Source organism: Orbicella faveolata, unplaced genomic scaffold (genome assembly GCF_042242905.1).
Source record: "Orbicella faveolata isolate gen_17 unplaced genomic scaffold, um_ofav_v1 contig_12, whole genome shotgun sequence".
NCBI classification, from domain to species: domain Eukaryota; kingdom Metazoa; phylum Cnidaria; class Anthozoa; order Scleractinia; family Merulinidae; genus Orbicella; species Orbicella faveolata.
In genome coordinates this window covers 32,165,396-32,182,089 of record NW_028301539.1, presented here as the reverse complement: position 1 = coordinate 32,182,089, position 16,694 = coordinate 32,165,396, and the positions used below count along the sequence as shown (strand labels likewise).

Below are 16,694 nucleotides of genomic sequence, written 5' to 3'. Positions count from 1 at the left end.
GTGTTGCCAACTTGGTTTATGAACTAGCTTGATTCAAAATTTGGTTCCTAGAAACACTCCATTTCAAGTAGTATTGGTCGGTGTTGAGACGGTCTTGTCGCGTGCCTTCGTGATATTGCGAAGCAGGCGGTCCGCGTTGTGTTATTAGGGAGTGTGCGAAACCACGACGCCGACGACAACGTCGATTAAAAAATGAATTTATATTTTACTACGAATCTCGCGATACTCCTAAGTCATGTACATTTAATCCGGAACACAGCGATAAATTTGAAATAAAAATTAAAAAAATTAGCCGTCGTGGTTCACGTTTTCCAGGCAACGCAAAATTTGGCCATTTCAAGTTGTTGTTTTGCAGAAGGCGGCAAAGAAATGTACCAAGAATTATAACACACATGCACAGCCATTGTCCTGCTCATTAATTCTTTTGTTCAGTGACGTTGCCGTTGAGGTCGTGGTTTCGTAAACTCCCCAGCGTCACGTGAATGACGTACCTACCCCCTCGCTGCACTCGGGCCGCAAATGACACAAATAAACTTAAGTCCTTGGGAGCTTCAGCAATGGCAACGCCGAGGACGACGCCCTTTAAAAAAATGGATTTATATTACCTTCGAACGTCATAACTGTGTAGATCTGCTCAGTACGCCTATCGGTCTAAAAGCTTGCTTAGGCTAAATATGCTATGACATCGTTCAATTTCAAAGGAAGATACAAAAAAATTAGCCACTGCGGTTCACGTTCTCCAAAATTCGTAGAACTTGGTCATTTCACGTTGTTTTGCAGATGGCTAGTAAGAAATGTACCAAGATTCAAAACGCACGCGCCGAACCACTGTTCTACTCATTAAACCTTTGGTTGGTGACGTTCTCGTTGGCGTTTGCTGTGGTTCCCTGTTTTTTTTTTTTCCCTTGCAACAGATGCTATCACCAGGGACTTTGTTTGACACATTTTACCCAGGATCCAAAGACACAATACTCGACAGAGTAACACGAATTTTTAAGTCTGGTTTTCACTAGAAAGTAAGTAAGTAACAACTTACAAAAAGCAAGCGTAAGCACAAACGCAAGCCATACGGATGACCCAATTGAAAACGGAATTTGACGCAAACACAAGCACAAGCCAAATTATCCGAACCTTTCAAACTGTTTAGGCGTGAGGTAATCTGGATCCAGTGTTTTCAGTGGCCAAACGTAACCGCGTGTGGTAAACATCGTTGTGCTTGTGTTATGCCCGAGCGGTATTTCGTTTCCACTTGTTGCAGTGCGAACGTAAGCATAAGCGCAATCACAATAGGAACAATTTTGATCCTTGTGCTTATGCCTGCGTCAAAGCCGTTTTCACGGTGAAATAATTATTGTGTTTGCGCTAGTGCTTGCGTCGCTAGTGAAAACCAGGCCTCAGAGACGAACCAAAAAAAGGGATGATTTTTTTCAAGTAGAGCCGTTTGTGACACGTTTAGGATGACCATTGCTCTCCCCAGTTGATGCGTGACACTTGAGCGAATATAACAATTCAAAAGAAAATAATTGATGAAGTAAAAAATTGCCATATTGTGAAAAATCTCTAACGTTTCGGGCATAGCCTTTCTTCGGTGTGAAAACTGTTAAATGTTGGTTCACTGGTCTGTACATTTGAAGGTAACTTGTGGAAGTTAAGCGCTGTCGCCGTTTATATGAAATGGAAAACATTATTTAGGTCCTCTGGTTGCATGGTGCCGAGACCAGAAATGATTTGTGTTTCTGTTTTACATTAACGCCAGTGCACTTCCTTAATCTTCTCTCAGTGATGTCAGCTACACTGTGCCCGGGAGAGTTAAAGGCGAAAGCTAGAGTTAAAGTAGGGTCATTTGTGACACAGAATGTTAGCTTTTCTGACAGACAACAGCCAAAGCATCGAAACACATTGTCGACGTCCATTTCGAGCAATTGGCCTGTCGCTCTGGCGCGAGTAAAATTTACTGCTGGATGTAATGAGGGAAATTTACATCTGTTTTTTTTTCTTTTTTTTTTTTTCCTGCTGTTTTCAGATCAATCTTCTCTTTTCTCTTTAACTTCCCTCAGACATGTTAAATTAGACACCAGGTTAGTCTTATTCCCTTCTTCCTTGGAGCGAGATGATCTCCTTGGAAACGAGATTAGCAACAATACGTAGTGGGAAAACTAGATCGTATAATTCAAAGTGGGAAAGCTCCAAGGAAACCATTTGTCAGTCTTCTTTAGAAAGTCCGAAGTGATATAATATCGAAGGAGCAGTTCAGAAAAAGAAAATTCTGCACTATTTCTCTCTGACTCACGAGCAGGTATTTTAAAAGCTCTACGAAAGAACCCGTCAGATGTAAGCCATCTTGAACAGGAAATTAATTGCACTTTAAAAATTTTCAAGTTGTGGAGGGAGTTTATTTTTGGATGCCATTATCTGCCACAGCGGGAAAGCTGTCTTTTCCTGAGTTAAACTCGATCCTAACAACTTGCTACCTGTTTTGTTTGCATTTCGGTAATTCTCGATAATTCGCCGTAGAGGTTGTTTTTATCTCCCCGCCGATTCAAAACCCGCCGACTAATCTTGTTGTGTTGCGTTCAACTTAGGGGAATATCAGCGGCTATTATGCTTGGAATCTTTTTCTTGTGAGTCTTAATTCCCTCGTTTAGTTTATTACTGATTCGACTGATCGCTAAGTTTATTTCACAATTTATTTCTGCAACCCATTACACGTATAGATGTATCACTCAGGATTCGAAATGGAAGGAAAAGAGGCGACGAAAAATAATACTTCGTTCAAACCGGAATTAACGATTTTGTGAATTCATGAATCAGTTGACGATGCAAAAAAAACCCCTCTGCAATGCCCGCACTACTTTATACGTTCAGTCGCATTTTTATTTTGTCAATGGTGTTGAGCTTTACCTATTTAGTACAGCTGAACTTTAACTTCAAATTTTTGTCTCGTTTTACAAACTATTGTTGCTTTTTTTTTGTCCTGCAATATTGTTACCATCTGTTAATCTGCAGTGAAATCTCTCGCCGTTGAGAATTTCTCTCGAAACTGTTTTCCGCGTTCCCTGTGAGGATATAAACTCTCTAATGTTTAAGTTAACTGTATTAAACGGGAACGAAATTCGTTTAAATAACTCGGAGCACCAATTCGTCGAATATATACAATATATATTTGGTTTTCAAGAGCTGGAAACTTGAGAAAGAGATATTATTCAAAGTTTGAAGGCTGAAAAATCGATGCTCTTTTCACGGTCCTGTCAGTCAAGGGATGAATAAATTCATTTTCTCCTTCATCAGTTAAGTCTTCCTCTTCCTCCTCTTTAGAGTCGATATTCGGTGTTTCTTCTTGTTTACCTAAGTCCAGTCTTTGTAAAAACCGATTCACCTTACTCGCTACTTCTTCCAGCTCTCCTTCGTTGGCAGCACTTCCTTTTCGGGGCGACCCGCGGGGACTTGAAGAACTTGGTGACAGACAACCTCGAGGTGATTTGCTCCCGGCTGTGCTTCCTCTTCGAGTTGACGCTGAGCTTGCACTGAGTCCTTCTCTAGCTGTATCAACGGCAACAAGGGATCCACCCGCGCTAATAGGTGGCAAAGATTGCCTCCGTGGCTGATTCAGCGGAGGTAGAAGGAATTGTGAAGTTGGACTTAATGGTCGGGTTGGACTCATCAACGATCGTTCTCTCATTCCAATATCCGAGGTCCCTTCGGAAGAAATCCTGCGCCTGTTAGCCGCGGGTGAACGTTTATCGATGTCGGATAGATCACGGGAAGACATTGTGGCCGACAACAAAACTTGCGGTGTGCTGTACCGCCGCGGCAAGCGAGGGCTTAATTTCTTTGCGCCGTCGCTTGGCGATGAGGCATCGGGCAAACACAACCGATTCCTCGTATGGTTTTCCGCCTCTGCGAGCTCTTTTTGAATCTTTTTTTTCTCGCGGTCTATTTCCTTGCCAATTGAGTCCTTGTGGTAGTTTATGGAGTTCAGTTGAATCTTGAGTTTTCTGTCCGCCATTGAGTTCATAAACATGGTTTTGTCCGCGTACTCTGTTCTTTGGTACGCCATTTTGTGTTTTTGCTGTAACGGTGAAGTCAACTCAGCTCAGCTTCAATTTGTGATCGTGCGAAACGTTGCTTTTTGCGGCTGGTTTCGTGCAGAGATGACAATTATGCAAATTCTCTTCAGTTTATGCAAGGAGAATTTTTTTTTTGAGTGCGCACCTGTCCAAAAATAAATTATTTCTACGATAAGACGTGTCATTTAATAGAAACAATTAACAACTCTTCTTGTTCTAGGCTCAGGGCGAATGAAGAATCAAGGGTTTACAAATCTCTTTTCTTTAGAAATGGAGACGTTGAAGTTTAACTGGTTTGAAGAGTACACAAAATAATTTACAGCAAGAAAATTCTCTTTAGTAACCGGTTAATTTGAACGAATATTTAAACAGAAAGGTCCATCGTTTGAGTTGAAAATATCAATAAAAATCTCGACCTGCTGTTTCTATCTCTTCTCGTGATAACAGAGTGGTTTTAATCCTCGGAAGCATTTTGTCAGTTTTGTTTGGTAAGATTTCCATTAACGCAATGAAGCCAAAAGGTCGTTCTGTCAGCGAGTATCTCGTGGATGCATAACAAGTCAAAGAGCGGTAACAATAAAGGCGGCTCGAAAACCCGATCTTGCAATTCTAGTTTATTTACCAGCCAATAAAGAGTTTTGTTTAATGAAATATATACAATATTTGTAGAATTCCGCAAAGCCATTGTCACCTTTTAAAGCGAGTCGTTAATTTGAAAGGATTATATATTTATAGCGCAACAAAAACTGCTTAAGTTGGTTTTGTTATACTTTAGGCGTGAGAGACTATCAGACAGAAGCGTATGACTCACATTTTTTTCTTTATTAATTGAAATTGTCAAATTATCATCATGAACCCAGATAACCTGATTGACCAAGGTATGGGTCCCCGTGAAGCCGGCCTGAGAGATGATGTTCAATCAATAACTGTAAAACTTGCTTGGTGTGTGATAGGGCGGGAAAGCAACGTAATCACTCTGGCCAATCACAGAGGACACAGACAATCCAGTGAACCAATCAAAACTCGAAGCAAATGCATGGAGCGACGTAAAGCGCGGGAAAACGTGGGCGAGGCGAAAATGGCGCCAGTTTTTCAAGCCAATCGCGTAGTGTAGTAATGCAAGACTGCTCTATCGCTGTATTTAGAGTTTTACCGTGTAGTATAGAGTGTGTTCAGTGTCACACAATAAAAAATAAAACCAAAAACCATTCCGTGGATAAAGTCAAGAAATTGTGATATTATAGACGATAAATAAAGAAGACAGTTCTCCAAGTTTAGGGTGTGTGCGTTGTCCCAAAGTTGAGATATTCGTCGACATGTTCCGCGCAAAATTATAGAGCCTAGTATGAAGCCGCCATGTTGGAGGACCTACTTAGCCTCCAATATGGCGACCGGAAAATAGTGTAAATATCTGGAACTTACTTTGGCTATCTAGTCGACTGATTATCTGAACCGAACCAAAAAACATTTACACAAGCACTTTTTCCTAATACTTTAACTCCTAAAATGGCTAAAAATCACGAGATAACAGTATATTAAAGGTGAAGAATGATCATCGCAGTAAATTTTCCAATTTAAGCAACTGGAAAGAAGAAGCCTGAAAAAAATCAGGGCTTCAACGGGATTCGAACCCGTGACCTCCGCGATACCGGTGCAATGCTCTACCAACTGAGCTATGAAGCCACACATTGGGAGTGAGGTCAATTAAAATTAAATTAAAATTGACCTCGCTCCCAATGTGTGGCTTCATATAGGTCTCCCGGGTACTGCAACTGGCTTGTCGAGTAATCGAGTGTCGCCCGGTAGGATAACAGTTGTGTAATTTTAAATAAAATGTGTTGTTCCTCGTCAAATTAAAGCTAGAATTCTCGACCTAACTACTAGAAGAGGCCAAAGCAACTTTAGCATTGTCTTTATTTCTTTTAGCTGCGAGAAAAAAGACTATTATCGTGTCATTTCGGTGGAACAGCTCGATTTTGACTGCCGCTCCTTTTGCGAGCGCAGCCACCATATGCAAGGCCAGAATTTGGCCACTTGCAAATTTCAAGGGAACGAGGGAGGGGCTTATTTCCAGGGAGGAGGAGCTGACGATTGAAATTTTTCTATACCTGAGCATTTCTTTGAGACCCAACAGAGAGGTTTAGGACTACAACAATAGTTTCTCCCCTGTTGCTGGGATTTTTTTTTTTTTTTTTTTTTTTTTAATTTTATTTATTTTATTATGCTTGCTTGTACTTTACAACACTTCTGCTGTTACTTTACACTAAAACAGTACGATAAAGGCTACATACACTACTTACAAAACAACAGAGCTATTAACACTACTTACAATACAAGACAGCCTCTTCACCCTACTTAACTATAAAGAATCGATTTTGAGAAATTTTACATACGTAACAGCAATACAAGTATTTCCTAAATTAATCTAATTAACCTAATCTTAATCTAATCTTAATCTAATTAATCTTAATTAATCTATAGTAGCAATTAATCTAGAGATATAACACACTTTTCTAATACCTTTTAAAAGCATTAACAGGACAGAAAAATGCGAAGAAGCATCATAAAGGAGAACCAGAAACTTTATTTTCTATTCTTAACTGGTAATTTACTTTTGTAATAAATTCAACCCAGTCAAGATTCCTTTCATTTACCTTGTGATAATGTAGATAATAGTTAGCAAATAATAAACAGAAATTCAGTTTCCTGAGATTGTTATTATCCTTCCCACACGGCATACCAAAAGATAATTCGTAGTTTGCCGGGGACATAGAGGTGTTATGCATCTCACTGAACCAGTTCAACAGCCGATTGCGAAAAGAAGTTGTTGTACTACAGTTTTGAAATGTATGAAGAACTGAGTCAGGCTCACCACAGTAGAAACATATATTGTTGTCTGTAATTCCATAGAGAGTAAGTTCTTTCATCGTAGCGACAATGCGATGGATGAGCTTAAAGTAAAATTCTCTAAGTTGATTCTCTTTGCAAATAACCTTCAGTCTATCAAAGATCTGGTTCCATGGCAAAACCGTCGGAGCAAAGTCGCGATCCCATTTCGTTGGACCAGTGGCCTGGGGCTTCCGTTTATTCAGAAAAAGCCAATAATAGTCTTTAGATCTAAGTTTCAAGAGGTCGATGGTTAAGACCGAGGATAAAAAGAAATAAGGTGCCGCCGGATAAAAAGTTGACATTAGGCTTAGCACGCTCCTTGACTTTTTTCCGTAAGGCGCTCGGGATTGCAGAGATTACTTGGAAATAACTGAGAAAATTGCAATTAATTCCATAACGCTGTTGGAACTGTTCAAATGGTAGAAAGTTGCCACCAGCGTTGATTACATCATGCAACGTGAAGACACCGTTTTCGACCCAATCGTGGTAAAAAACAGTCCTCCCGTCAATGAGGATCTCTTTATTATTAAAGAGAATCATCTCTTGTTCATCCTTAGAGCTATAAAGACTTTTTAGATCCAGGAAAGAAAACAAGATATCCTTGTAGAAGGATGGTATGTCTGAATCTTTTAGAAATTTCTTATCATAGTTGGAGCGTAAGAGAAAATTAAGACCCCCGTACTTGTTAAAATAAAATTTTGGAATTGCTGACCAGGTATCGCCTTCCTCGTCATTATTTTTGAGGAGACGCTGGATCCAGCCTAAGCGCAAGGACTTAAACATAATTTCAACATTAGTGACCCGCAAACCACCATCGCCATAGTCCTGATATGAGACTTGTCTCTTGATTTTATCTGGTTTGTTTTTCCATAAGAACTGGAAAAGTAGCGATTGGATTACAGATGCGTAATTATTTGGAATGTCAAGCATGGAAGCCGAATAAACAATTTGAGATAATCCTAGGGTTTTCGAAATCAAGCACCGTCCAAACAGAGAGAGTTTACGCGAACGCCAAGCTGCAAGTTTTGTCTTGAGATTATTCACCTTCTTAGCAAAGTTTTTCCGTTCATTGCCAACACTATCATACGAAATAAAGGTCCCCAAGACTGTCACCGGTTCATTGGTCCAGGCTAGACCCGGAGGTCTACCACGGTTAGATCTCCAAGGTCCTAACCACAAGGCTTTTGTTTTAGACTTATTCAAAAGAAGACCTGAGATAGCCCCCAAATCAGCAAGAATATCAAGCGCCTTTCCAACGCTTGTCAAATTTTTACATATAAGGGAGGTGTCATCAGCAAACTGGCTCAGTTTAATTTCCTTCTTAAAAAGCTTGATACCTTGAACAGTATTATCGTATCTTATTTTTGAGGCTAGTATCTCAGCCACCAGAATAAAGAGATATGGCGACAAAGGGCAGCCTTTTCTAAAACCTCTTGACAAGGGTATTTATTGCTGGGAATACCATTGCTTGCCTACACTCATTCTGAGTTTAGAAGGAAGGAAATTTCACGAGCAGGCGCCGCTACGCTCGTCCGATTCCTCCGACTTACATTAGCCGTGTCCAACTACGGACCCGAGCATTCGACAAGCGATAACTAAATGAACTATTCCAGCCAAGTCAGTAGGGGCGTAGCTGGGGGAGGGGGTCCTGTGGTGCCCGTGAGTCCCCCCCCCCCGTTTTGTAAGCCTATTTTAACCAAACAACCTACAACAGGTGGCGAAAACGACATGACAATCTGGTGAGTACCCTCACTTTGACACAGTTTGACATCCCCCTCCCCCTGTGAAAAATCCTGGCTACGCCCCTGGTACTCAGATATTATGAAAAACGCCATTGAAACTATTAGTGCCAAGTTTGTCGTGAACACTCGGTCGCTCATTGGTATTAATTAAATGGAATGCAGCATCAATCAGTAAGGAGAAAAAAGATGAAAGATGATGAAAAAAGATGAGGAAAAAAGATGATGAACCAGTTCAGTGTCGCATGTGATGGTTATTAGAACATTTTATAAAAGAGTTTGGCACTTCTACAGCTCAAACCTGTAGTAAACTACTGTAGATCTTTGTACGGTTTGTGCATCCTTACATACTCTTACTTTAGATATTGGCGAAAACCTATCGATTGTCCTGGAAAGAGCACTTTAAAATTAATAATATGAGGGTCACATCTGGAAAAATAGCGAAAATAGTGTAAGAAATTTAACAGACGTTTTTATCTTGGGAAGGGGCAAAACTGTCCTTAGCATGCAAGCGTGTCTTAAAAGCTTACCGACCTAATAACGCTACTGTAACAACTTTGGGATTTTAATAGATACGAATCTTGAAACTTTGTACTTTTTTTTAATTTTAAGGCCCTCGTTTTAGCATTATAGACAGTCAAGGTGGCCAATATTAAAAGTTAAAAACAACGAGGCCGCGCCTGAAGGGCTCCATTAAAAATACTTGTTGCCTCGTTGTGCATCTCGTGCTCCATGAGAGGACACCTTGCCTGTTTTCTACAGACAAACAATTCACATGTCAAACTCATTTGTCATTTTGACAGGCACTTGAACGGCGCTTGAAACACACTGACAGATCACGAAACTCAAGAAAGAGCATGAACCTCGATAATCCGACCTTATCTATGGAGACGACTTTCAGACGCCCGCAAAGTGCTTCAACGGAAATGGAATCCGGCTCCAATGAGTTTTAGCTTTATTGTTAGCTTTCATTTTCAACCGACCGCCCGGCATGACTTTCAACTAGGACATGACGGAAGACACAACTGAATTTAAAATGTTAATAAAAGTCTTGTGATTAGGATGTGCCGCTATCATGAGGATATTAGTCATTTTGACTAAGCTGATGCTATGCAAGTAGCTTTCGAGCAGGCTACTATGCAAGGTAAGGACCAAAGGTGTTTTGATTCATTTCTAGTCCAAGCTTATCGCTGGATTCTTTCCCACACTTTCCCACGCAGAATTTTATCAATTCTCGCCAACAGCCCTCCAAGTTGGAAATATTGTAGATGAGAAGTGATAAATTCTGGAACGCAAACGTGGAACGTGCCAATGCAACCCGTGCATGTCGTGGGATAGCGGAGCTAGGGGAGGGGCCTGGGGGGACCCGGCTTCCCCCACCCCCTCTCCCCGCTTATTTTGGGTAAAAAAGAAGAAATCACAATAGAAAGAAAAGCCGGCAGGGCAAGCAAGACACCCCCCCCCCCCCCCCCCACCCCGCCGCTTAGCTCAACGTCTGGATCCGCCACTGGTGACGTGATGAAAAACTCAACCGCTTTAGAGGTCATTCATTTTTCATCGAAATTGGAACGAGTTGTGTCGTGTATTGTGAACCCTAAGACACCGGCCACAAATTCGCTTTGTGATGTTGATGGAGAGTCTTATGAATGGCACTCGACTCCTCCTGTCACTCCCTCGTGATGGGTAAAGTACTGCTCGATCAGCTTTCAACCGAATGGTTAAATGCTAGGGTTTTGTCTTTTCGTTAAATGCCATTTCCATCTGAAACAGCCTAATAAACAGTACCACGTGAAAGTACTGCTCAATAATATATAATATTATATGGCTTGTGTTTGTAGCCACTATAACGCGCGCTCTGATTGGCTAGCTCTAGGTCATTATCTCCCCCGTAATGCCCACGGGCCGATTACGGGCCTGCAAAGACCAAGCAAAAAAACTATATGATAAATAACTTATTAACCTCGGACGTTTGGTCTTTACTTGAAAATCTCAAACCTCGTCCTTGTCACATTGACGGAACGATATTTCGAGAGGAAGCAACATCAGCCTTAGCTGGTTTTCATGTGGGTTCTCTATCCTGGTCGAATTGGAATTTGGAGATGTTGGTTTTTGTGGAGGGAGGAAAACTGAAGAGCCCGGAGAAAAACCTCGCAAGGCGAGAATCAACGACAAACTCACCTCACATATGGCACCGCCCGGGCCTCATTGGTGGGAGGCGAGCGCTCTTACCACTGCGCCATCCCTGCTCAACAGCCTTCATTTGAATTATCACACACTAGATCTTAAGACTCAACAGTGCCACATGAAAGTACACTGAGGTCAATAACTTTCACGATCATTAGCTGGTTTGAATTAAGTCTTAATTAACCTGTTGCAGCTGGTGTTCTTTTACTTGAGGAGTGGCACAAAAAAAAAAAAGAGAACGGAAGATTCGAAAAGTTGAGAAATAGTCTGTCTTTCTTTTTGATCCCTATTTTTTGCGCTGTTCCCCAACTAACCACACTAAAAAAAAAAAAAAAACAGTTACTAACCAAACACCGAATCCCTGGAACAGACTAAATAAATGTTCTAAAGGAAACGCGTGCGTCATAAATTTGAGGAGAAATGAACTTAGTACCCAGATCCTGCGCGTTATCGCGATCAGGCACGGACTGGATCAATGCCCTTCGCCACGCCATAAGAAACATTCCACATCCTCTGTCGTAAGAAGGCGGCTTTCTCAGCTGCGAACATCTGGTTTTCAACTAATAACAAATTTGCGCTTGATATAACCATATAACTAGCTACACAGGACATAAAAAGCAAGTTATTCCGGCCGATATTAATCTTGTTGGTTTTTTAATAATGATTCTGAAATCCATCCCTGAGTACTTAATATTCAGACCTTTGGTTGATGACTTTTATAGTCTTGTCAGTTGTCTGGTGAAAATGTGTTTCCTTTTACAAGGAGAAATTAGACTTTGATCACTATTGCGAATTAATTAAACAGACAAACATAAATATAATTCTGTCATTCGTCTCAAAGCGAGTTTAGGTAATACACAATATCTGTATAAAGATCACGAACAATTGACGGGGAGAGTGAAGACTCTACTTGTCCGTATATTTCAAACAAAAACCAAAATGTGAATAGCCTACCACTTGCAATTCAGGTCACTTCATAAACGGCAAAGTTTAAACTAATCTTTGTTTAATCAGACTACGGCAATATTAAACTGAAAGAAAGCATGTGCTCTCAGCGTTCTACGTCCCGTGACTGACAGTAATATCCCGAGACATTTTAGCTTGACTTTTGGCATTGCCACCAACGTGGAACAGACGCTGGTATTGATCAAAACACTCTTTATCGCTCTCTGCGGGACTATAAACACCACGGATTGCTAATTCCCGTTTGTTTTCTTTGGGCCGCTAATTCGACGAAAATGAAATTTGCCTGACCTAAAGCTTAAAATCAACTGTGTAATTAAAGCAACGAAAGCAAAGAAAGCGGTATCCCATTCCTGACTGAAACTCGGTCTGAAGTGAAAGCATTAACGATGCGCTCCTCAAAACACACATGTTTTTCTCGGATGCACTGTACGAACGCGCGCGGCAGCGCCCCGCATGTTGGAAAATTGTACTCCAAAAAAGAAAAAAAACGCGTCATTTTGGCAACTCAAAACATGCACACAGAGAGCTATTTTTGGCTTTAATCGCTTTAATCAAGTATGCGAAGGCCTTTTGCACCTTTCGGTCGGCGACAAGTCCTTACAAACTCCGTCAAAATATCAAACAAGTGAACACAAGCTCGGCCTTGTGCAAGTCGTGACCACCACGGCGAGCAGAGGCCAATGTATAATTGGAATAACAATAGGAACTGATAACAAATATTTACATTCTTTGTGAAGTTAACCTGGTAGCCGCGTCTTTCAGTTTATTCGTTTTAGAACGGCTGGCCGTTTGTAGTTATTTTTAGTGTAATACGTGGCAAAGATTGTTTGAAAAACGCGAGTAAAACAACGCTTGTTTATTCTGACAAAACGATTTGTCAGACTATTAGCGGTTTGTGAATGTCACCCGTAGCATTGCAAGAAGTTCCTTGTTAAACATTCATGACAAACCCAATTTAAAATTATAATTATGAGTATTTTTTCTTCACGGCCTTGATGTCAAAATTCCTGAAACGGAAATTAAAGTGGGAACCTAGAAAGATCACTTTAACAAAGATAACAAGCGTTGTAAATCTATCACTGGTTCACTGATCGAGTACACTGTATCGAGTCAAGTCTTCTTCCACTTGAGGCTCTTGTTCGCGCTCATCAGGGAAGCATCAATTTTGTACGCCTTTAATATTTTAGGGCTGATGGCGAGAAGTTCCGATAAACGAAACCACTGTGGTTCTTTTCGGGTTATCGCTGCCCTGCTTCCGGGATTCACTACGTTTTGGCAGCTTACGGTGCATGTGTATCGAAAATGGCCGGGAAATCGGCCAACGAAAGAAAATTGTGACAAACATGGAAACATACCCAAGTTTTAAAAGTTTTTTGTTAAAATTTATGTTAAAATATTAATCAGGTATGTTTATGTTTCGAATAGAAACTTCAAAGGAGTTGTTCTTTGTGCGATATTCAGACTTTTCAAGGGGTTCCCTTTGTAACAGATGAGTGAATGTGGAATTTGGATCGTTAGAATTTTTTTTGGTTCCGTTGTTTCACTTCACTCGCTGCACAACAGATCACTGAGGATGTATTAAAATTCTTTGCTGTCGCCAGTTTCAGAGAGTCGCTTCTTTCGAGATTTGTGAAATTCAACCGTTATTTTCGGAGGTTCTCTTCTCAGTTTTCAAGGATGGTTCCTTTCGAAACTTATACGATGTGAACTTTGTTGTCGGACCGGACAGTTAAATTACCATCACCACAACATGGCATGAATTCTATTGTGACATCCCACTACATCAAGCCAAAGCAGTTTAGCATTTCCCAGTCACCTGCTTATTCTCTCAATAGAAATGTTCTAAATATCAGTCCTATCGCAGCGACAATATTTTCGGGTAAAGCCCCACTTAAGATAACTGATGCTCGACGATTCCTCGTGAACAGAAGCTAGCCATGCGGTACTTTGACTATTTTTAGCTCTCCTTGATTAGTACATCTTCTGTTATTTTTGATACCACCCGTTAAAGTAAACTACATATTTGGCCATTTCCTGATCTTAAATCACGTATAATCTTGGGGAAACGTGTTTTACCGAACAACGTAAACGGAAAGTGTCGCCGTATATATTATAATCGCCGAACCAAAAGCGCGCTCAGTAGCTAGTAACTATTTTAAAAGAGAAACGTAACAGGGCTATTCGTGTATAAATACTTCGGTAACCAACATTTTTTCGAACGATAATTTATAGCCCTAGGTGTTGTTATAACCCGGCTAACTGCTTTTGGTTGTTATTCGAAAGGCTTGATATTTTCAAAATTGGATTTTTTCCAACCAACCAGAGGAAGCCTTGGGACAAGGGAAGCGATTAAAGCGCTGAACTTTGCCTTTTCTCGCTATAGATAGTCCACATGAAAATCGCGCCAGAAAAAATAACATTTCAAAATAGAAAAAAATCAAAGGTTTCTTTCGTGAACTGAAGGATTTAATACATCGCGGATTGTTTTTCAACTTGTTGCTGCCGGTATCGTTTGCTTCGTGCTGTTTTCAGTTTCCGAAATCTACAGTTCAAAATAGAAATGGACCCGTTGCTATGGCAAGTTCTCTGTTCTTGAGCTATGTTTGAAAAGTGAAAGTTAAAAACAGTGTTTAAATACGTTTTGTACCACGCATCATTTTTCGAGAAAATAACCCACTGATGCAACTAAGAAATCGTCAGAACAGTTTCTTTTTACAGAAAGATAAAGAAAATCATGAAGATTCTATCGACCGATCTCTCCCCCTTTATTTCAGACAAATTCAGCCATTTTTAGAAAATATTTAATTATCGTTACATCATTTATTTGGTAAGTGATGGCAAAAACTTTGGTCAGTTAAGAAGCTAAGTTAAACTCGTCTTTTCGGAAAGCCTTGCTGACAACACTTTAAAAAAAAAACTGGCTTAAAGAAGCTTTTAAATCAAAATTAACATTATCAACGCGAAATGACTAGAACTAAAAGGTTGTCATTCACTGAAAATAGAAAACATCGTTAGGATATTTTAAACAGGAATTTCACAGACTCAAAAATGAGCCACAGCACACTAAAAACCCAATGTTTTCATCTGGCGATAACGTCCACAATCTAAACATTGCGAAGCGTTTCTAGTCTTGAATCCTCTGTCCATTTTAAAATAATTTTAAAATTTCAAACTGAAACACTGCACGAAAAGAAGAGTTCGGGCCACTCTCAGTTCCATGGCGGAAGAGTTTCCCCACAAGCCGTCCGCGAGACTCGCAGATGACGCTCCAAAGCTTTCCTTGTGAATTTTCTGGGTTGGGTTCACTGCAGCTGCTACAAACACTATGAAAATATATTCAAGAACAACGAGAGAAAGATTTTCTCCGAACGTCGAAGAAGCCCATTGCATTTAGGCGCGGATCGGAGCTATATCTTGAATACACAGTTTGATCGCTCCAAGGAATTGTCATGTCCGTCGCCGCACCGTTGTTTTGTGGAAGATGCGATCCATACACGTTATAATAAGCCCGTTCATATTGTCTTTTGAACATCGCGGCGTCCTCGTTACCTCGAGCGTATTCATTTAGGACAGCAGGAGTTAAAACGATAGAGCTTCTTCTCTGTCTCGGCACGGGCTCAGAGTTGCTCCTTGAGCGACCACATTGAAGTGAAGACTCATTCATTTCTGAATGACTGCAGACCATTTCCTCGCGAAGGAATATATTATTGCGAACCTCGTTCGGGCAGATATAAGATAATCCTTTTAGACGTGTTGTGGAAGTGAAGTCTTATGTATCGATGGATACTTCTCTCCGGATTTTATAGTTAAAGCCAGTTATCTCAAGCTCCGTGTCCGCACTTCTCCAACAGGCAAACTCGTGCTTACAGCTTGAATCACTGAAGACAAACTCCCTCGGTCTTAAGAACAGCTCGCTTTGTGCCCCGTTGCTTTTGTTGTCAAGCTAAATTTAGATATTCAAATGGGCTAGACACGGCTTTCGGTATATTGTTTGCTTTTCATGAAAAGGTCAGGTAAAAATAGAACAACTCCGCCTCCAAAGTAAATTTGAAACTTTCGCCGCAATTTATTGCTAAACCGCAACCGCCTCCCAAGCCTCGCAAGTGTCCGAGATAAAGATTTTCGCTTTCCGATAAGAAACAAATTAAAACTTTGTGGCTTCAAGCGAAACGCAAAACACAAAGCAGGCGTTTATTTATTCATTTTGACTGCGTTTCTGAATTCAGCCACGTTTTCTTCATTATTCATTTCCCAAGACTAAAGGAAGCATAAATTAACACGCAAGATCTATTTTTAGTTCTCAGCCAACCCCGAGAACAAAGGAGGGATTCGTTGCCTTAGCGATTTCGAATTAACTCGATTGCCGTATAACACCTACTTATCCCATATTTGTACAGCATAAAACTTGGATTAGCTTTTAAACTAAAAATTACATAGTGGCCCATATACAAGGATTTATTTCGAAGGCTTAATGTAATATCGCGTGCTAAAAATATACGTCGAATGTCGGTAAAAAAATAACAACATTGCCAGCTTTTGATCGTGATAAGTCAGCTGCCTCAAGCCAAATTCAGCTGGTGTTACTAAGAGCTTATTAGCACTGAACCAAAAAATTACAACAATATTTACCTTCGTCTACATGATTGGCCACTAGGCTTTGGGCAAACTTGCATTTCTTCACATTTCAGATCTGTTATTTTTTTAAATATAAACTCCTATTTTCGTAGTTTGATCTCAACAACAACAAAAAAAAACATGCCAGTAATAAAGCGCGTCTTTAAATACGCTCTACGAGATTACTATCTGATAGTTACTTTTTTTTTCTTTTACGAGAAAAAACAAATTTATG

At 40.4% G+C, this 16,694-nt stretch overlaps 1 protein-coding gene across 1 annotated transcript; it reads right to left on the bottom strand.

Annotated features, from left to right (window-relative positions):
- Nucleotides 1–2,852: 2,852 nt before the first annotated feature.
- On the bottom strand, nucleotides 2,853–10,135 carry LOC110044365 (uncharacterized). The gene has a single exon (XM_020749905.2). The coding sequence runs from the start codon at nucleotides 4,055–4,057 to the stop codon at nucleotides 3,200–3,202; it is 858 nt and encodes a 285-aa protein (XP_020605564.1). The 5' UTR covers nucleotides 4,058–10,135; the 3' UTR covers nucleotides 2,853–3,199.
- Nucleotides 10,136–16,694: the final 6,559 nt, after the last annotated feature.

Excerpts from the sequence above, each read along its gene's own strand:
- LOC110044365 (XM_020749905.2), bottom strand. The coding sequence starts at position 4,057 with ATGGCGTACCAAAGAACAGAGTACGCGGACAAAACCATGTTTATGAAC.